General features: G+C 38.0%; 1 protein-coding gene across 6 annotated transcripts in view; it reads left to right on the top strand.

The window, feature by feature from the left end:
- The window catches only part of USP25 (ubiquitin specific peptidase 25), a 159,220-nt gene that overhangs the window by 17,890 nt on the left and 118,440 nt on the right, over positions 1-22,890 (top strand). For 3 of the 6 annotated variants that reach the window (XM_061428719.1, XM_061428684.1, XM_061428591.1), the window contains exons 2-4: positions 9,554-9,631; positions 15,533-15,677; positions 20,196-20,279. In XM_061428719.1, coding sequence (XP_061284703.1) covers positions 9,554-9,631; positions 15,533-15,677; positions 20,196-20,279 — 307 coding nt within the window. The remainder of the gene's footprint in view (positions 1-9,553; positions 9,632-15,532; positions 15,678-20,195; positions 20,280-22,890) is intronic. The other 3 variants (XM_061428785.1, XM_061428715.1, XM_061428651.1) reach the window with 1 other exon arrangement.

Genomic DNA, 22,890 nt, shown 5'->3' with positions numbered 1-22,890 from the left:
ATTAATATATTATTAGAGTACAAAAAATGCTTTTAAGGAAGTTGATTGTATGAATAAGAGTCCAATTAGGACATAGAAACTATACAGTAATATGAATGGGAAAAGTTTAATACAAAGCAATATTGAGTAGTAACAAGTGATAAAGTGTTATCATTTGAGTTATCATTTAAAGAACTCTAAAGAATAGGGGAAGAAATACGTTTGGGAGAGGTCTCACTGAGCCCTGAGACTGAGATTCACTTCTTATTGAAGAGGCTATGATTGAAGCGCACTGGATGGAGGACATGTGTGCTGAGGTGCTGGAGCCTGGACACTTATGTAAATAACCCTTTTATCGGTCTGGGAAAGAAAGTGGTATAGAGCACATGCTTTATTAAACCTAGCCATATGTCTAGAATAATGCAATTTCTAATAGTCAATAGTGAAAGTGTTAATGGCTCATTCGTGTCTTGTTCTTTGGGACCCCATGGTCTGTCCATGGTATTCTCTAGTCCAGAATACTGGAATGCGTTGCCATTCCCTTCTCCACGGGATCTTCCCCACCCAGGGATCAAACCCTGATCTCCTGCATTGCACGCAGATTCTTTACTGAGCTACTGGGGAAGCTTAGTCAATAGGATGTACTGTATTTGTAATTAGGATGCCCAAATACTGTATTTGATTTAAGGAATTGTTTGTGACACATAGAGCTGTTAGGAGTTATGTGGTATTCTAGTTGGAAAGTTCTACTTAGAGCATGCTAATTTTGTTCTGTTAGTTTAAGGGATTTTATTTTTGGACTGAAAATTAATAAAAATTTAAGTACAGAAACCAAGAGACACACAAAGATTTAATTGGACAAGGGAGAAATATATTAGGAATCAACCAAATCATTAACATCAAAAACAAGCTAAAGATACACTTGATTTAAACTGTAGAGATTGCAGTTCACAGATACAATTTGATTCATGACAGTTTTGTTTACCCACATTTTCCAGAATATAGGCATTCTAATTTAAAAACACACTGTTCCAAAAGGTTTTGCAAGTTGGGTTTTTGTAACTCTAAATGCATGTTCCCATAGAAACCATGTTTCACGGTATTAGATTCTTGTTTGGCCTAGAAATGTATTTAACTGTGTGAACTTAGCTTATCACTCTGGGTCAGCAAGATCCCCTGGAGTAGGAAATGGCTATCCACTTCAGTATTCTTGCCTGGAGAATCCCATGGATAGCGGAGCCTGGTGGGCTACAGTCCATGGGGTCGCAAAGAGTTGGACATGAATTCGTGACCAAGCACACATACACAAAACAGTATATTTAGGGGAAAGTGTTTAGTTTCTAATTCTGTTGCATATCTTTTGTCTGCCAGTTAATAGGGATAGAGGGTTCTCTTCAGGGCCTGGACATCATGCAGATGTTAGATTGGTTAAAGGGCTGCAGTAGGGGTATGAACTCTGAAGTGAGGAATGATGGAAACATTTATTGAGGATGAGCAAAGTGTCTTATTTCTTCACCTTATTCATTTTTTTTTTGTTAGATTACATAATGCTTAAGATTGTAGATCTGGATTCTATAAAAACGTGGGAAAAGACTTTAAATTCAGAATTTCTGGCATTTCTAAGGCTAAATGTAAATAGTGAAGAATACAAAAAGCATACTTGTAGATTTATGCATCCATAAAAGTATGTGATTATTTTAATACTAAAGTGCTGTTAACCCAAAAAGACTGAGATGAACCTTAAGTCTATGGCAGTAGAAAATAAAAGATACCACAACTGTTCTTGAGATTAATATGTAGATTCTTTGAATTTGGAAATTTCAACAATACTGTACTGTACACTCCCCTTCACGCAGGATAGACACTATCAGGACTAGGCAGGAAGGCCTTCTGTGAGCTTCTCAGTGCAGTGTAGCAAAGTGAAGAGAGTTTGCTAAGCAACTGGGCATGATTTATGCATGCTTCTTGTTCCCTTCTCCAGTTTAATTTGTACCTCTTTCCTGTGGGTGAGTTCAAGCCCTGTGAGGTGATTTACTCCAGTTCACCTCTGCAAACTGCTGTTTTCATTTATTTGGTCAAGATTTATTGTGTTTCTACCACATGCCAGACACTCTACTACTTAGTTACCAGGAACACAGTGATGAGGGAAATAGACACCCTGTGTTCTCTTCGATAGAGAGTCTGATGATTAATCATTATATATTATTACAGTCTGTGGTAAGTGTCAGAGAAACCTCTGACCTCAACAGAAAGCAATTGAATATCCTCAGACCTTTGAGTTAGGAAGCAGAATAGTATTGTGTATACCCTGACTGGAAGAGGAAGCGCAAGAGGGGAAAGCATTGTAAGGTCAAGCTAGAGATAGCTGGGGCATGTAAAGGGCCCTTTAAGCTGTGAGAAGGATCATACTGTAGGTAAGTTCCTCAGAGAGGTCATATGAAGGTGTGCATATATTATTTGAGGTTATATATGAAGAGTAATGAAAGGTTGTCATGTTGCTGTCCTTAAAATTATGGATAAAAATAAAATACAAGACTTATTAAATGATTTTTGTTTTCTTACATATCTGGTTAGAGGCAGGTTTCGGTCTTACAATGAGCTACATGAAGGATATATTATGTACTTGAAATTATCTGTCAGTGAACTTTGAAATGTTTACCATTTGGTGCCTCAGTTCAGTTCAGTTTAGTCGCTCAGTCGTGTCCAACTCTGCGACCCCATGAATCGCAGCACGCCAGGCCTCCCTGTCTATCACCAACTCCCAGAGTTCACTCCGACTCACGTCCATCGAGTCAGTGATGCCATCCAGCCATCTCATCCTCTGTCGTCCCCTTCTCCTCCTGCCCCCAATCCCTGCCAGCATCAGAGTCTTTTCCAATGAGTCAACTCTTCTCATGAGGTGGCCAAAGTACTGGAGTTTCAGCTTTAGCATCATTCCTTCCAAAGAAATCCCAGGGCTGATCTCCTTCAGAATGGACTGGTTGGATCTCCTTGCAGTCCAAGGGACTCTCAAGAGTCTTCTCCAACACCGCAGTTCAAAAGCATCAGTTCTTTGGCGCTCAGCCTTCTTCATAGTCCAACTCTCACATCCATACATGACCACAGGAAAAACCATAGCCTTGACTAGACGGACCTTTGTTGGCAAAGTAATGTCTCTGCTTTTGAATATGCTATCTAGGTTGGTCATAACTTCCCTTCCAAGGAGTAAGCATCTTTTAGCAATGCTAATTCTGAAATTTAAGTCATGTGATTCTGAAGTTGATGAATGCTTTGGGATTTTCTATCAAATTGGGTTTTTTTTTTTTTTTGGTCTTAGAAGCGTTAAAAAATTTTTTTTAGAGGTTCTTATGAGAGTTAACATTTTTTCCCCTGAAGATGGAAACCTTTGTCTTCCTTTTTGCACTAAACTGTTTTATGTATATTTAGAAATTCAGTCAAAGGAACCAAAGACTGACTTATGAGTCACTCACCTCTTAACACAGAAAGCTTTCCTGCCTTGTGGTCATCAGTGCTCCAGTTTTCTTGTACCACTATCAAAGTGTTTAATGTCAACATAGTAATGGATTTTGGGGCTGAGTATTTATTGTTTTACTACATCTTTAATCTCCAGAATCAGATACCATGGAGAATATGTGGGAGACACATGGACTGTGGAATTTGAAAAATTAGACAGTCATTTCTGCATTTGAACTTCTTAGTCCTTATGTATGTTATTCGTTATAAAATGAGAGTGATTTTCTAGAGGATTTGTGTGTGTGCATGTGCATACGTATTATTTGAGATTATATACCAGAAGCACTTAACAGTCTGGCATGCAGTAAGAGCATAATAAATACTTGTATTCTTTTTTTGCCTTAAGTCAGTGATCCTTCTTTTTGCATTTTCAAGAAGTTATACCAATGTAAATGTGCTGTAGTCTTACTTAAATAGATTTAAAACGGACCCAGTATTATATAGGATCAACAGGGGAAGGAAAGAATTCTGTGAAACACTCTGATCCATACTTTATATTGAAGTTAACTGGTGCCTTCTTCTCCTTGAAGTGCACAGTACTGGATTTTACACGTAGTAGGTACTTAAGGATGTCATCACTCAGTAAAAATAACATTAAGGAAGAAATCTGAAGGCCTGTAGATAGTCTTAGCTTGTTCACTTAGTGATTTTTGTGGTGTTTGCAAACCGCTGAATCTCTTTGAACACTGTGTCTTGCCCTTCTTGATTCAGCATTGTCAGCAGGTTACAGCTACCTCCTTATACTGTTCAGTTCAGTCGCCCAGTTGTGTCTGACTCTTTGTGACCCCATGAACCGCAGCAGGCCAGGCCTCCCTGTCCATCACAAACTCCCGGAGTTTACCCAAACTCACGTCCATTGAGTTGGTGATGCCATCTAACCATTTCGTCCTCTGTCGTCCCCTTCTCCTCCTGCTTTCAATCTTTCCCAACATCAGGGTCTTTTCAAATGAGTCAGCTCTTCACACCAGGTGGCCAAAATATTGGAGTTTCAGCTTCAGCATCAATCCTTCCAGTGAACACCCAGGACTGATCTCCTTTGGGATGGACTGGTTGGATCTCCTTGCAGCCCAAGGGACTCTCCAGAGTCTTCTCCAACACCACAGTTCAAAAGCATCAGTTCTTTGGTGCTTAGCTTTCTCTATAGTCCAACTCTCACATCCATACATGACTACTGGGAAAACCATAGCCTTGACTAGATGGACCTTTGTTGACAAAGTAATGCCTCTGCTTTTTAATATGCTGTCTAGGTTGGTCCTAACTTTCCTTCCGAGGAGTAAGCATCTTTTAATTTCATGGCTGCAGTCACCATCTGCAATGATTTTGGAGCCCAGAAAAATAAAGTCAGCCGCTGTTTCCACTATTTCCCTATCTATTTGCCATGAAGTGATGGGACCAGGTGCCATGATCTTAGTTTTCTGAATGTTGAGCTTTAAGCCAACTTTTTCACTCTCCTCTTTCACTTTCATCAAGAGACTCTTTAGTTCTTCTTCACTTTTTGCCATAAGGGTGGTGTCATCTTTATATCTGAGGTTATTGATATTTCTCCCGGCAATCTTGATGCCAGCTTGTGCTTCCTCCAGCCCAGCGTTTCTCATGATGTACTCTGCATATAAGTTAAATAAGCAGGGTGACAATATACAGCCTTGACGTACTCCTTTTCCTATTTGGAACCAGTCTGTTGTTCCATGTCCAGTTCTAACTGTTGCTTCCTGACCTGCATACAGGTTTCTCAAGAGGCAGGTCAGGTGGTCTGGTATTCCCATCTCTTTCAGAATTTTTTGCGATCCACATAGTCAAAGGCTTTGGCATCATCAACAAAGCAGAAAGAGATGTTTTTCTGGAACTCTCTTGCTTTTTCAATGATCCAGCAAATGTTGGCAATTTGATCTCTAGTTCCTCTGCCTTTTCTAAAACCAGCTTGTACATCTGGAATTTCATGGTTCACGTATTGCTGAAGCCTGGCTTGGAGAGTTTTGAGCATTACTTTACTAGTGTGTGAGATGAGTGCAATTATACTGTAGTAGATAAGAAATTTATACAAGGAAGACCTCAGCTCAGAAAAGGAATTCTGGAGATGATAGTCTGTTAGGTCCACTTTGGATCCAAAATCATTAGTCAAAGAAGAGAGAACCACATGGCAGGATATTTTTAGTTAAGGATCAGGGCGTTTCAAGGAACAGAAGTTTGGTAAATAAGAAGGTGCAAACTTTGAAAGAAGACCAGGGTCTTAATCACAACAGAAATAAAAGCAGCAAAATCATAAGATTGTAGGAAATGAAGGTGCAAATTTTCAAAGATAGGAAAAAAGCACAGCTGGAAGATGCCAGTAGCAAATAGGAAAACTTGATGGATGAGGTGGTTTCTCTTCCATAAACTTAGAATTTTCTCCTTGCTTACCTCTAGTAATCTTGTTCCCATTTCTTGGTTAGTTAAGAAAATTCATTTACCTTTTCTTTTTCCCAGTCAGCCTTCTTTCTCATCCTAATCCTTTTCATTATTTCACTTTCAGTCAAAATTCATGAGATCAAGAGCCATGCTAGACACGCACCTGAATATTTCTTAGGATAGTTAGCTGACGTTATTGTGAAAAATGAACAAAACACACCAAATGATAACAAAGCTTTCGATGTTGCTTTTCTGTATAAAATACTCTTATATGAATATTCTTATTGTACTCACTTGCAGTCACCTGTCACTGTAACAGATCACACCAAAAGTTAGTGACATCCCAAATATCATGTTCAGATTGTTTGGTTGGGGTGGCTCTTCTCATGTGGCTCATTCTTCTGGGGCAAATGGGCTATCCAGGTTATGTTCTTAATGAATTGCACAAGTTCAAGAGGGTAAGCCCAACCATGCAAGCACATTTCATTTCTGCTAATATGCCATTGATGAAAGCTTGTCTCATGGCCAAGCCAGTCATCAGTGCAGGAAGGAAATAACGTTTCTGAAGCTTCAGTATTTTGGGCATCTGATACAAAGAGCCAACTCATTGGAAAAGACCCTGATGCTGGGAAAGATTGAAAGCAAAAGGAGAAGGGAGTGGCAGAGGATGAGATGGTTAGGTATCATTACCGACTCAATGGACATGAATTTCAGCAAACTCCAGAAGATAGTGGAGGACAGAGGAGCCTGGTGTGCTGCAGTCCATGGGGTCACAAAGAGTTGGACATGACTTAGCGACTGAACAGCAACAATTAGTGGGAGGAAGTGAGAAGTGGCAAAGTGTATTGATGCAGAGATGGGAGAAGAATTGGGAGTTTAATGCAGGCTTTGTAAGCTTTCTGGGTTTTACATTCTTCTTACATCTTACCTTGTACTCATTGGGCTTCCCTGGTAGCTTGGATGGTAAAGCGCCTGCCTACAATGCGGGAGACCCGGGTTTAGTCCCTGGGTCAGAAAGATGCCCTGGAGGAGGAAATGGTAACCCACTCCAGTATTCATGCATGGAAAATCCCATGGATCAAGGAGCCTGGTGGGCTACAGTCCATGGGGTCACAAAGAGTCGGACACAACTGAGCGACTTCACTTCTTCACTTTTGTACTCATTAACATAGACACACTATTTTTGTAATCTTAGCTTAATATGATTTAAGCTTAGCTTAATATGATTTGTAAAGATTAACTTCTATATAGATTATATATTTGCTGTTTAAAAATACACAGTTGTTTGTTTAAATTAAACCATGCTTCTAGGCTCATCTAGATCAAACTCATTTGAGATGTTTACTAAAAATGAAGATCCCTTAGCAGATCCAGATGCTTCTGGAATCACTATCTCTGGGTGTGGGGCCTGGAAGTCTTCTTTATTGATAGATTTATCAGGGCATTGTCTTGCACATTACAACTTAAAACTTTGTTAGTGGAAGGACGTTTGCATTGTTTCCATTCAAATTGCATTATAAATAATAGCCAGCATCATTTGTACAAATGATTAATTTATTTGGGGTATTCAGAAATCTTTCCCTGATACACAATTGAATAATTTGCCGTTGAGGAAAATTATATTCTGTGTAAAGAATAGGGTTTGGAGTGCTGGTGTGGGTGGTTATAAACAAGCTTGTAAGATCTTTCAAGTATTTTATGTTCACTAAAATGTGGAGTTAGATAAAGAGAATTTCTGTATAATTTGTATACATCTTTAATTTGTAATGTTGGGGATTGTGTAAGTTAGTTTTGGTTCCATGCTTGCTATTGGTAATTTTTAAAATGAAAGTAGAAAAATTGACATGTCTAAAGAGAATTTTACTTTTCTCATATTTCAGCACACTAAATTTGGCAGTTCAGTTCTTCTGATCAACTGTTGTGTTTATATGACCTTTGTTCATATACCTTATTATATATTTTATTTTTTGTCTCAGTTACCTCAGCTTTTAGTAAGATTTTTATGGAAATTAACATTTGTTGATGTCATAGTGGATACTGCCAGTGGCTGTTTAGTGTACATTCTTCGTTCTTTTCTTTTTCCTTAGCAACAGATTTGAAGTGAAGCTTTTTGCCTAACTGAAAAATACATTTCTCAACCTTCTTTGCAACCATGAAGGGCCACATGACATGACTTTGTTCTGCTCAGTGAATGAGGCACATGGGGCTTGTTGAAGAAGGTGGAATCATTTAGCAGACACTCTTTGTCCTTTCTCCTGTATCTTATCTAGAACTTGGACTGGATGCTAGAGGAGGAAGTATAGAGTGACATTTAATAAATGTCACGTAAGAATGTTTAGTGAGAAGACAAGATTTCAGCAGATCCTTTTATTCTAGAGGGGACTTGCTTTCCATGTCATATCACCCATTGAGCTTTCTCTGTTTCATGGTTCTGTCTTCAGTTTTGGGGAACTTGTATTAAGAAATGTAGAGATGGAGGGAGGACTGTATTTTTAATTAGGGAAGTTTAGGGAAGGGTTTTGGTAATAGAATCCTATCCTACCTGTTTTTCTCTTTAGTAGAGTGTGGTACATCAGTAGAGTATAAACACATCTAAAGCAAATGGGCCCAAGTGACTCAGACAGTAAAGAATCTGCCTGCAAAAAAATCTGGGAGATGCAGGCTCGATACCTGGGTTGGTAAGTTCCCCTGGGAAAGGGAATGACAGCCCACTCCAGTATTCTTGCCTGGAGAATTCTATGGACAGAGGAGCCTGGAGGGCTACAGTTCATGGGGTCTCAAAGAGTCTGACACGACTGAGGGACTAACACACACAGCAAATGGGAGCAAGTAATCAATTTTATTTTGGATCTTTTATGACAGATTGGAGAATGAGGTGTTCTTTTTCCCTCCCTTGAATAGAGTGTGGTGGTTTAGTCATCTCCCAGTGTAATATATCCACCTACTGCTTGTTTGCCAAAGGCATGTTTTTTCCGTACATCCTAAATGCCTAGATGCTGGCTGACTTTAGGGGCAGGGAGAGATTCATACTGCTACTGCTAAGTCGCTTCAGTTGTGTCCGACTCTGTGCGACCCCATAGATGGCAGCCCACCAGGCTGCTGTCCCTGGGATTCTCCAGGCAAGAACACGAGTGGGTTGCCATTTCCTTATCCAGTGCATAAAAGTGAAACGTGAAAGTGAAGTTGCTCAGTCGTGCCTGACTCTTAGCGACCCTATGGAACGCAGTCTACCAAGCTCCTCCGTCCATGGGATTTTCCAGGCAAGAGTACTGGAATGGGGTGCCATTGCCTTCTCCGAGAGTTTCATAGGGCTGCCTCAGTTTCATTCTGGGGTCTCATCCCCTAGTTAAAGTACACCAGTGGATACCTTTTTGCCTTTGTTATTCTTAGGTTTAGCTGTCACAGAATTCACTCCTTCTCTTATTAGATGGCATACATCAGACAGGGAAGAATCAATCAGCTTTTAGAAACGTGAAAATGGAATAAGGACTCACACAGCGTGGTTTATTCTTCCTAAAATAATGAAATTTATTCAGTCTTGATCTCAAGTTCTATATTTTTTTGTTTTTTACTGTATTTTGTGTTTTCTGTCCTTTTTCCCAAAGGTCATTTATTTTCTGGTCTTTGTACATTTCCAGATTTGAGTATAACGCTTTCGGTTTTTCCTTTCTTCCAGCACCAGCAGACGTTTCTGAATCAACTACGAGAAATTACGGGGATTAATGATGCCCAGATTCTACAGCAAGCCTTGAAGGTATGGCCTCTGTTTCACGAGATACAGTTTCTGTTACACCCTCATCTCCACCACCTACCATATTGGAAAGTTGAGTTTTTTAGTTATACAACGGATAGTACCATAGATACAGGGAAGAACTTTTATAAAGTAAAGGCCTTACTTAACATAGCATTGGACTATAAAGAAAGCTGAGTGCCAAAGAATCGATGCTTTTGAACTGTGGTGTTGGAGAAGACTCTTGAGAGTCCCTTGGACTGCAGGGAGATCCAACCAGTCCATCCTAAAGAAATCAGTCCTGAATAATCATTGGAAGGACTGATGCTGAAGCTGAAACTCCAGTACTTTGGCCACCTGATGCAAAGAACTGACTCATTTGCAAAAACCTTGATGCTGGGAAAGATTGAAGGCGGAAGGAGAAGGGGACAACAGAGGGTGAGGTGGTTGGTTGGCATCATTGACTCAATGGACATGAGTTTGAGTAAACTCTAGGAGTTGGTGATGGACAGGGAGGCCTGGCGTGCTGCAGTCCTTGGGGTCGCAAAGAGTCGGACATGACTGAGCAACTGAACTGAACTAACATAACATACTGCAATTTTGAACACATTAGCTTTTAGCACCCTGATGTTCCATGATGCCTTGGAGTGAAAGAAGACCTCCCTCCACATGAAACAGTTTTCATGCAAAATGGAGTGATATGACTCCCAAGTACTAATGGCCAATTTTACTCAAGAGACACTGTAGTGTTTAATTGGGGATGGAGGGGTAGAATGGCATAGAAGAGGAAGAGGAATTGGGGGAAAATTAATACAGTATCAGAAGCTTCCCTTTTAATCTTCCAGGAAGGAGAAATATAAATCAGCTAACCTTCAGTTAATTGAGTGCTTAAGATCATTCAACATCAAACTGTTTGATTATGCACAAAAAAGGGCATGATTTTTGTTGTATCTTGTGAAATATACTCATTGCCACACAGAGGCACCCAGATGAGTCAGATCACATGGATATGCAGATTGAAAGAGAGCGAATGAAGGAAAAATGTTCAGAACTGGAACTCCACTTGAAGTGTATTTATAGATCACTGCTCAAGTCTGACATCAACAGTAGAGCCGTTGGCTACTGTAGGCACACACACAGCTTCAGTCCTTTGCATGTTGCTCTGAAAGACAACTTTACATTATTTTTGATTTGGAGCCAGAAGTTCTTCCTTGTTTTCTAGAAATAATTTATCTCTTGAATGATTGTAATCACAGTCATCATCATTGTAGTGGTAAGAACTAGCACTTATTAAGCACTTACAGTAAGTACTAGGTGCTATTCTAAGTACTTTGTGTGGCTAACTCCTCCTCCGAGTAACTTTGAAGTAGGTGTTATTTTTATCCACCTTTTAAAGGGTAAGGAGAAACAGAGAGGTTAAAATGACTTGCTGAAGATCACATAGTTAACATGTGGAGGAGCTTGGAATAGAAACCAAGCAGCCTGCTCCCAGTACCACACATAATTTCTGCTTTTACTGGAAGCTTTGCTTCAGCTTTTTCCTGCATCAGGAAAATAATCAACCAGTACTGTTAGGAGCATTTTAAAGTGTGGTTTATGAAGCTGCTCTTAAGTAGCTGGAAAGGAAGCAAAAATGTCGTACCTCAATTTTTATGATTATGACATTTAGATGATTGCCAGTCCATCCTTTTTTCTGCTAAATATGACAATCATTCCATGTCTATTTTCAGAAATGGCCTTTCCCATTCTGTATCACTTGAGTCTGGGGTTAGACCTATTACCTTGTTCAGGGCAAATTTGGGGAATTCACTTAAATTTTTTTTTAAAACTTAGGAAACATGTAGAATATGTTTAATTAAATAAACATAAAAAATTAAAGTAGTGTCCACATTTCCTTTGAGCTGTGTGACCACTTTTTTTTTTTTTTAAAACTTGTTTCAGTTACCAGTATCTGGGGAAGAAAACAGTGTACTTAAATCTTAATTGTTGCTCAGCATAAATTTGTAAAATGTTTAATAATGGGTTGACTATCTCAGCATTATACTGACGCAGAGTCTACTTTTGGGAGCCACAATGTCGTTGATTGATTTTTAGCACTTTTATATTGAGAATTTCTTTGTATGTTCAAAGTAAGTGACCTTCAAGTTGTATAGATCCCTGCTGCATTCAGTTTATCATTATTATCATATGAGGGAGTATATGGAAAGCATTTGGTACATTTCTTGGCACTTAGTCTTCAATAAATGTTAGCCATTGTTATTAAAATTGTTTTATGTCTGGTTTGTCACAAACTGTAGACTATGTTGGGAGAAGGCAATGGCACCCCACTCCAGTACTGTTGCCTGGAAACTCCTGTGGACAGAGGAGCCTGGTGGGCTGCAGTCCATGGGGTCGCTAAGAGTCAGACAGGACTGAGGGACTTCACTTTCACTTTTCACTTGCATGCATTGGAGAAGGAAATGGCAACCCACTCCAGTGTTCTTGCCTGGAGAATCCTATGGACGGAGAAGCCTGGTGGGCTGCCGTCCATGGGGTCGCACAGAGTCAGACACGACTGAAGCGACTTAGCAGCAGCAGCAGCAGCAGCAGTAGCAGCAGTAGACTATGTTAAACTCTTGTTTTGGATGAGTCATTTAAGAGTCTAATGACAGTTTTGATAGGTAACAAAGTTTAAAATGTGCACTCCTACCGTTTTCTCTCCTCAAAGGCTGTTAGAAGTGGAGTTGGGCTGAATTGTTCCAGTTGCTCAGACATCAGATTGTGGGATCATCCTGGTCTTTCTCTTTTTATCCCTCCCCACATTTGATATGATAGCAAATAATATTGGGCTCTGCTTCTGCCGATTCTCTCCTATAGTCTGTTCCCCACATATACCCACAGTAATCCTTTTAAAATGTTTCTGTCCAAAACCTTCCACTGGCTTCCAGTTAAACTTTGTAAACTAAGTTTCTGAAGGCTTCCACAGTATTATGTGTTCTGGCCTTTGATACAAAGATAGCTTCATTATTAATACCTGGATTTCATAATGTGGTTTCAGTTAGCAGTCATAGAGCTAATGTTGTTTTTATTGATAACTGTAGAGAGAATATAGAGATAACTGGGCAAGTTTCTCTCATGAATTTGCTGTCAAAATTTTTAGAATATTATTTATGTGTTTAATTTGGGTAGAATTTTCATCTCCACAGTATTCTGGAGTTCTCTGTGTCTCTCTATCAAGCTTTCAGGCCGCTGTTTTCTTATGAGTCGGATATTTGCTTGTTAATTTGCCTCTAAGTAGGCATTCAGCACGAACCTCATTCCATAGTTCATCAGGCACTCTTATCTATCAGATCTAGGCCCTTAAATCTATTTCTCACTTCCACTGTATAATCATAAGGGATTTGATTTAGACCTGTATGGTCTAGTGGTTTTCCCTACTTTCTTCAATTTCAGTCTGAATTTGGCAATAAGGAGTTCATGATCTGAGCCATGCAAAAAAAGCAAAATGGCTGTCTGGGGAGGCCTTACAAATAGCTGTGAAAAGAAGAGAAGTGAAAAGCAAAGGAGAAAAGGAAAGATATAAGCACCTGAATGCAGAGTTCCAAAGAATAGCAAGAAGAGATAAGATATCTGTGGCGGGTTCATTTTGATATTTGGCAAAACTAATACAATTATGTAAAGTTTAAAAATAAAATAAAATTTAAAAAAAATTTTTTTTAAAAATTAAAAAAAAAGAAAGCCTTCCTCAGCGATCAATGCAAAGAAATAGAGGAAAACAACAGAATGGGAAAGACTAGAGATCTCTTCAAGAAAATTAGAGATACCAAGGGGACATTTCATGCAAAGATGGGCTCGATAAAGGACAGAAATGGTATGGACCTAACAGAAGCAGAAGATATTAAGAAGATTTGGCAAGAGTACACAGAAGAACTGTACAAAAAGATCTTCATGACCCAGATAACCAATATGGTGTGATCACTCATCTAGAGCCAGACATCCTGGAATGTGAAGTCAAGTGGGCCTTAGAAAGCATTACTACAAACAAAGCGAGTGGAGGTGATGGAATTCCAGTTGAGCTATTTCAAATCCTGAAAGATGATGCTGTGAAAGTGCTGCACTCAATATTGCAGCAAATTTGGAAAACTCAGCAGTGGCCACAGGACTGGAAAATGGCAGTTTTCATTCCAATCCCAAAGAAAGGTAATGCCAAAGAATGCTCAAAGTACCACACAGTTGCACTCATCTCACACACTAGTAAAGTAATGCTCAAGATTATCCAAGCCAGGCATCAGCAATACGTGATACATGAACTTCCAGATGTTGAAGCTGTTTTTAGAAAAGGCAGAGGAACCAGAGATCAAATTGCCAACATCCGCTGGATCATTGAAACAGCAAGAGAGTTCCAGAAAAACATTTATTTCTGCTTTATTGACTGTGCCAAAGCCTTTTGACTGTGTGGATCACAATAAACTGTGGAAAATTCTTCAAGAGATGGGAATACCAGACCACCTGACCTGCCTCTTGAGAAACCTATATGCAGGTCAGGAAGCAACAGTTAGAAGTGGACTTGGAACAACAGACTGGTTCCAAATAGGAAAAGGAGTACGTCAAGGCTGTATATTGTCACCCTGCTTATTTAACTTACATGCAGAGTACATCATGAGAAACGCTGGACTGGAAGAAACACAAGCTGGAATCAAGATTGCCGGGAGAAATATCAATAACTTCAGATATGCAGATGACACCACCCTTATGGCAGAAGGTGAAGAGGAACTAAAAAAGCCTGTTGATGAAAGTGAAAGAGGAGAGTGAAAAAGTTGGCTTAAAGCTCAACATTCAGAAAACGAAGATCATGGCATCCGGTCCCATCACTTCATGGCAAATAGATGGGGAAACAGTGGAAACAGTGTCAGACTTTATTTTTTTTGGATCCAAAATCACTGCAGATGGTGACTGCAGCCATGAAATTAAAAGACGCTTACTTCTTGGAAGAAAAGTTATGACCAACCTAGATAGCATATGCAAAAGCAGAGACATTACTTTGCCAACAAAGGTCTGTCTGTTCAAGGCTATGGTTTTTCCAGTGGTCATGTATGGATGTGAGAGTTGGACTATAAAGAAAGCTGAGTGCCGAAGAATTGATGCTTTTGAACTGTGGTATTGGAGAAGACTCTTAAGAGTCCCTTGGACTGCACGGAGATCCAACCAGTCCATTCTGAAGGAGATCAGCCCTGGGATTTCTTTGGAGGGAATGATGCTGAAACTGAAACTCCAGTACTTTGGCCACCTCATGGAAAGAGTTGACTCATTGGAAAAGACTCTGATGCTGGGAGGGACTGGGGGCAGGAGGAGAAGGGGACGACAGAGGATGAGATGGCTGGATGGCATCACTGACTCGCTGGACGTGAATCTGAGTGAACTCCGGGAGTTGGTGATGGACAGGGAGGCCTGGCGTGCTGTGATTCAGGGGGTCGCGAAGAGTTGCACATGACTGAGCAACTGAACTGAACTGAACTGAGGCATTCAGCATAAATATTAAAGAGAGTATCTGTTGTTATTCTTGTTTGCTGAAGTACTATTTTAAATATTTGTTTTTCACTGTTTCAGATAGCAAGTTCCAGAAAACATTTTTTAGTTTGTTCATTTGCTCCGAAGTATAAGCTTATGATTGGACTTTTGTTAAGCAAATAAAAAAAATAATGGAAAACAAATTATTTATAGAACTGATGTTTGCATTATATTAGTTTTAATTAATAGATAAAGGAATTATGGTTGATATAGTATACTATGTTTACAGTGAATTTATATTGTGAAATTAAGAATGACATAATTTTAAGTCTGAAAATGATTTTTACTGTTAGAGTTGTTATGGAGAAAATTACATAAATCATATGCAAATGTATACTTACTCCAAAATATTTGATGTTCTGTTCTTGATACTTGAAGGATAGTAATGGAAACTTGGAGCTAGCAGTGGCTTTCCTTACTGCAAAGAATGCCAAGACCCCTCAGCAGGAGGAGACAACTTACTACCAAACAGCGCTTCCTGGCAATGACAGATACATCAGTGTGGGCAGCCAAGCGGACACAAGTAAGGTTACTTCTCTTTCTTAATATTTTAATCAGAATGTAATTAAAACTTTTGTTTGGGGCTGTATTTTGTTTAAGCAGAGGTGAAGGACAAAAAAACGTATGACTTTAGCTTTGGCTCTTCTTGTAGTTGAAAGGTGCATATGTTTTTATTAGCTACTGTATTTTTTTCCAGTTTGGAGGTAAAAGATTATATTTAAGTTATATATTCTTTCATAAAACATTTCGTATAGTATTGTTTTAAAATATGGAACATCCAAAGGTGTTATTTATTAAAAATTTCTAGAATTTTAAATAGGGCACAGTTATTTGTTTTATAGATGTTAAATGTTGGTAGAGACCTTAGTATTATTTTTGAAGATAAAGTATTTTTTTAATTACTGGTATGATTTATTGTTTAACAGAATTTTCCTTCCCTCAACTCCAACCCCTCTCCAAAATAAAGATCTTGGAAGACAGTTTATACAGCAGAACAAAATAAATAAACATGCATATACAGAAAATTTTACACAGGACTCTAACTTTTCTTCATAATATGAATAATTAATGCTTATATAGCCGAGTTTTTTTATTTCCATCTCATTATGATATAGTAACTGCATGATATAAAATGTAGGTATTTCTGTGCATTCTGGATTTGAAAAGTGTGGTTACTAACTTGTCCTTAAAGAGAATTTTTTGGTTTTGTTTATAAATGTTCTTAAAGTTAGAAAACAGCCAGAAAGATCCCATTCATATAGATGTTTATAGCTACTGATTGGCATTAAATGCTGTTTAATGTTGTTGATAAAATATTTTAATCTCAGAATTTCAAGGTAATCTTAGTATTTTTGCTCCACAAATGGCCTTGTGTCTCCAAAGCTGAGATACTCCTATCTCACACAGATAATAGGTGATGGCAGAAGCTTTGTATAAGACAGACTCAATTGCTATGTCCAAGTTCAAGACAAACTGTGTTTTGGCTCCTACCTACATTTCTAACTTCATTTTCCATTGTTTTCCTCTTCTCACTTTACATTGTAGTAATGGAAAATAGCTTGGAAGTTCTCATCCACACAATGCTATTTAATTTCTCCTGTCATTACACATGTTACTTCTGTCTGGAATCCCCTCTGGCCTTCACCACCAGTCTGATTTCTTCTGGGGCTCTAAGACATTGCTCAGGAACTGCTGGCTTGAGAGTATTTTGTCTAGCTTCTATGTTAAACTGAGTGCTTCTAACACCCAGAGTGTACTTCTGTCTTATTGAGTACTGTGTTATTTTGAAATTATTTGCTGTGCCTTTCTTGCATACCAAACTGTAAACTTAACAGGGCAATAGAGTGTCTATAGTCCCACCATTATACTAGGATGTCATGGTTTCTCAAAAAAGTGCTTGTTGAATTATTTTTGATAATATGTATAAAAAAGCCATTTTGAAACCAATGAAAGTTCTCTTGAACAAGATTGAGAAACTTGTTACAAGAAGTTAGAAAAAAGATAGTGGTATAAATAGAGAAGGAATTAATATGTGAGAATAACACTTCATATCTTTTAAGGTTCTGAGACTTGGGAGGAAAATGAAATTAAGTAGAAAAAGGAAAAAGGATTTTGACTGAAGACAGCTGGTTAAGGTGAAAGAAACAGGAAATTGAGTAGACATGGTTCCGAGTTCTAGTGGAAAGGACGGAACGATTGTAGAGTGATAGCTGTCAACTCTTAATACAGATGGTAGACTTTGTGACATGAGACAACATATGCAGAGAAGAATTAGGATTATAAGAGTGTCATCAGAAAGATACCCTATTTGTTGTGTGAAAATTAGAAAATGTTCTTTAAGCCACATGTTAACACCTGTTCTAGAATTTTGACAAGGAGTAGTGAAAATGTTATGGACAAAATGAAAGATTTGAATAGGTGTTCTTAGGGAGAAAGCAACCTGATTTTAGCAAGTGTGTTAATTGAAAAAACAGAATTTGTATGTGTGAGTATATGTGTAGCTCTTGAAAAGTATGCACTAAGTACTTTTATATTCCCCTTGAAAGAAATTACAGAGAGGTGGAGTTTCTGGTTTCATCTCATTGATTATCTTACTGAACAAATTGCTTGTTTTAATTTCTTTATTGATAACTGAGCTATCCTTCTAACCAGAATGCTAACTCATATTTAATAATTGAATAATTTGTATAGTATATTCATAAAGTTGGTTTGAGATTATTGAGAAAAAAATTGTAAAAATATAGTGAGGTGATTGTACTATAATAGTATCAGTATCAAAGTGGGAAAATATAGCTTATGAGGTAAAAATAATTTTTTTCCATTTTACAACTTACATCTTTAAAAAATTTTTAAGGACGACTGTCTTTAGGAAATAGTCTTGATTTAGCATTTAAATTTAGTCATGTCATAATAGTATTACATGGTTTAAAACTGAGAAAGTAAGTAAATGTCATGCATTCAGCAGATTCTTTAAATTACTATGCTATAATTGCTGAGGAAAAATGCAATCTCTTGTTTATTTTTAATTCTTGGAAGGAGTGGTTAAATATGGGAAGGACAGAAAATAAATGTAAGTGAATATATATATTTAAATGCAGACCTCTTCTTAAATAAAAGTGTAAGTGCTAAAGGAGTGTGGAATGTTGGAGTGATCAGAGTGTGAGGAAATTTTCAAGGGATTGTTCTAGATGAAAAACTCTTTTTGAGCATTTTCTCAATTGTATGTGAAATGCCTTGTTACTTGAAAATTGACCATCAGTTCAGTTCAGTTCAGTCATTCAGTCATGTCTGACTCTTTGCGACCCCACGAATCGCAGCACGCCAGGACTCCCTGTCCATCACCAACTCCCGGAGTTCACTCAAACTCACGTCCATCGAGTCGGTGATGCCATCTAGCCATCTCATCCTCTGTCGTCCCCTTCTCCTCCTGCCCCCTATCCCTCCCAGCATCAGTGTCTTTTCCAGTGAGTCAACTCTTCGCATGAGGTGGCCAAAGTACTGGAGTTTTCAGCTTTAGCATCATTCCTCCCAAAGAACAGCAGAAAGTGAAGAGGAACTAAAAAGCCTCTTGATGAAAGTGAAAGAGGAGAGTGCAAAAGTTGGCTTAAAGCTCAACATTCAGAAAATTAAGATCATGGCATCTGGTCCCATCACTTCATGGGAAATAGATGGGGAAACAGTGGAAACAGTGTCAGACTTTTATTTTTGGGGCTCCAAAATCACTGCAGATGGTGATTGCAGCCATGAAATTAAAAGACGCTTACTCCTTGAAAGGAAAGTTATGACCAACCTAGATAGCATATTCAAAAGCGAGACATTACTTTGCCAACAAAGGTCTGTCTAGTGAAGGCTATGGTTTTTCCAGTAGTCATCTATGGATGTGAGAGTTGGACTGTGAAGAAAGCTGAGTGCCGAAGAATTGATGCTTTTGAACTGTGGTGTTGGAGAAGACTTGAGAGTCCCTTGGACTGCAAGGAGATCCAACCATTCCATTCTAAAGAAGATTGGTCCTGGATGTGCTTTGGAAGGAATGATGCTTGAACTTAATTCTTTCAAATAATGGCAAGGGTTTTTGTTTTTTCAATTTCTTCTCTCTCTCTCTCTTCTGTTTTTAAGTGTAAAATCTGTTATAAACAGGGCTAAGGCGTAAACAAACCTTGGTAACTTTTTGTCATCTATTGGTTTTAGTGCTGATAAAACATTTATGTTTTGAAATAAAAGTCTGTAATGCTAAATACATAATGGTTCCTTGTTATAAACTAGAGTAAAACTTGTAACTAAAGGTCTTTTTTAGAAGAACTAAACACGTGTTTTTTTGATGACTAGAAAAATTTAGTTTTCAAGTTAATATTCCATAGAAGTCACATTTGGGGTTGTAGGGAAATTTTCATATACCCAAGTATATCAGAAAAGAAAGAAAATTATGTCATTTGAGAGGAGAACATATTTGTGAACGCAATGTTTGTGAACTTTAATATTGAAGAAGTAATTACGTTTTCAGTAGTTGGTAGTGCAATTATTGGCCTCGGTGTATTTTTACTTTTCATTTTTGAGAGAAAAAGGAAACATTTCAAGGAAAGCTTGTACTCTGCATAATAAGGAATTAAGAATTATTATTTTGGTAACATTCCAAGCTGTAAATAAATACTGCTGGTTTCCGGGGGAAAAAAAAAACAAAAAACTTTTTTGTAGTACTGTTAGCATATAGTTGAGGCACATTTTTAAATTACTTTTATCCCCTGTTTAGACTGTATATTGTGAATTGTCAAATGAGTGCCTCCTGCCTCCAGCTTAAATGAGAAGTGAAATGATTGTGTTAGGAATTTTGCAATTAAAAATGCAAAGAGGACTAGGAAACAGTGCAAGATACTGAGATATCATAGGTATATTTAATAATCAGAGAAGAGAATGTGTGAAGTTTTTGTGTCATGACAAACTCTGTCATAGACATGACCATATAACACTTTTGCCCAATTTGAAATCAAATAGTAATATTCTTTCTTTCTTGATCATTAAATTCTTTTGAACTTTTTTAAAACAGGAAAAAAACAGTATATGCCCACCAGAACAAGATGTGCTACAATTGAGCAATCAAAGTATGGATCAAAAGATAAGAGGGATTTGGGTAGGTAATTTTAACAGAAAATAATGCCACATATTGACTTAAGTTTTAGAGAAATTAGTATAACACGCTGGAGTGAGTGTTAAGTGGTAGACCTTTCACAAATTTAGAAGCATTGTATTTTTTTAAAAAATGCTGTATTTCTTTTTACAGAAGAACTTGAATTGTTTGGTAAGGATTGCACAGAAAGTGAGAAACATGTTGAAATTCTGTCCCAGAACTCTAGTCTTAGTTATATTGCTTGACTAGTCTAAAATTGATTTTTTATTTTTATTTTTTAGATTTAAAGCAAAAATTATAAACAGATTCCAGTCTAGTCTTCTTAACCCTGCTGAGGGTGAATCATTTATGTTGAGAAGTTTTAGGATTTACCAATTGAACACTGATAATTTTTCCCATTCACCAAATTTGTTAAGCAACTGCAGAAAGAAAAAAGTGAAATAGAAGTTAAATCTCTGTAGAGATTTCTAATGCATAATGCATGATTCACCAAAAGTCAGTTAAGCCGAAAAATGAGATGCTACAGTGGTATGCAAATAACTTGTAGCTGATTAGGTGCAGTTAGGCATACATTCTGTGTTAGACATACACTGTAGAATTGCTTGCATAACTTTTATTTTCTGTAATTTTAGGACAAAATTATAGCTATGGCATTTGCACTTTTTGTTGACTAATACAGAATGATAATTTTTGCTTTTTCCAAGTCAGAAAACATGATGAAATAGATGACAAACTCAGGGTATGCCTCCTTTATTATCCCTTTTCTTAACAGTGCTGCCATTATAAATTTAGCAGCAACTATTAAAAACAGAGCAAGACTGTTTAGAACTGAGTTGTTAATACAGTTGCCAGTAGTTACATGTGGCAACTTAAATTTAACATCAATTTAAATAATCCTGAAGCTCAGTTTTTCTGTTGCCATAGATACATTTAAAATGGGCAGTAGTCATCAACATGCAACTAGTGGCTACTGTATTGGGCTGTGTGGATAATAGTACATTTCCACCATCACAGGAAGTTTTATTGGACATCACTGTTTTGGAGAATCTGAGTTTAGCAACAATAAGGTTGGAAAAGAATGGGAGAGTGCAGTGAGCAGCACAATTTCTATTATGTCTTCATGCTTTTAAGTATTCTTTTAACATGACACCTTATTATGCTATTTTTCCTTTATCTGGAGAAGTTTTCAGTGGATGAAGTATATATTCTCAAGTATTCTAACTAGTGCCACTATGAAGATCACTCATTAATTTTTATTTCTATTCCAGTCTAGATATTAACCTTTATTTGCTTAACAGATATTTATTGATTTCCTAATACAAATCAAGTACGCTTTTAGACCATTAAAAATATCAAGAAGTTAACATCCCCCTATGCATTAACATAGGGGGAAGACTGATGGTAAATAGTAAATAAAAAATGTCTGGTAGTAGTAAGTTTATGAAGAACAACAGAGCAGGGTAGAAGGACAGAGGGTGACAGGGATGGGTTTGTAGTTCAGACACAGGGTGTGGTATTTTAGATGGAGGGTTGGGTGGTGAATGTCTCACTTATACAGATGCCTCAGGAAGAGAGGGGCTGAACCTCCAGGAAATCTGAGGGAAGTGTGGCCCAGGCTGGGGCCTTGAGGCAGGAGTGTTTTTGGCTCAGGAGGTGAGTGGTGAGGACAGCAACCGCTGTTGAAGCAGAGTGAGGCTGAGAATGGTCTTTTCCTCATTTCCATTCACCTGCTTATGATCTCTCTCTTCATCTTTGCTTTTTTCTTTCAAGGGCATCCCCTTCCTTTTGGTGGCTCAGTGATTTTTTTTTTTTTTCCAATTTTATTTTATTTTTAAACTTTACATAATTGTATTAGTTTTGCCAAATATCAAAATGAATCCGCCACAGGTATACATGTGTTCCCCATCCCAAACCCTCCTCCCTCCTCCCTCCCCATACCATCCCTCTGGGTCGTCCCAGTGCACCAGCCCCAAGCATCCAGCATCATGCATCGAACCTGGACTGGCAACTCGTTTCCTACATGATATTTTACATGTTTCATTGCCATTCTCCCACATCTTCCCACCCTCTCCCTCTCCCACAGAGTCCATAAGACTGTTCTATACATCAGTGTCTCTTTTGCTGTCTCGTACACCGGGTTATTGTTACCATCTTTCTAAATTCCATATATATGCGTTAGTATACTGTATTTATGTTTTTCCTTCTGGCTTACTTCACTCTGTATAATAGGCTCCAGTTTCATCCACCTCATTAGAACTGATTCAAATGTATTCTTTTTTTTTTTTTTGGTCCCGTCCAGCTTTTCCTCATCTCCCAGAACCACCGTGTAGTTTGCAGTTCTGTCACTTTTTACGTGCCTGCTTTCCCCTTCAGTGTTTCTCTGTCAGTTTTTACGTGCCTACTTTTTCCTTCAGTTTTTCTGCCCTGGTACATATTCTTATTACAACTCTTCTCAAACACTTGTTCAGCACTTTTAATTCTTAATTTCCCAAATGGTTCTTTCTATTCATATCACTTCTCTGCCTAGAAATCTTTGCTGATGGTAAGTATAAGTTTGGCTTGTTAAAAAAAAAAAAAAAAAGGAAAAAAAAAGAAAAATGTTTCCCCTAGGGTT

This window comes from Bos javanicus, chromosome 1 (genome assembly GCF_032452875.1).
Source record: "Bos javanicus breed banteng chromosome 1, ARS-OSU_banteng_1.0, whole genome shotgun sequence".
Classification (NCBI taxonomy): Eukaryota; Metazoa; Chordata; class Mammalia; order Artiodactyla; family Bovidae; genus Bos; species Bos javanicus.
The sequence above is the reverse complement of the archived record's forward strand: the minus strand, read 5'-3'. Positions and strand labels throughout refer to the sequence as shown.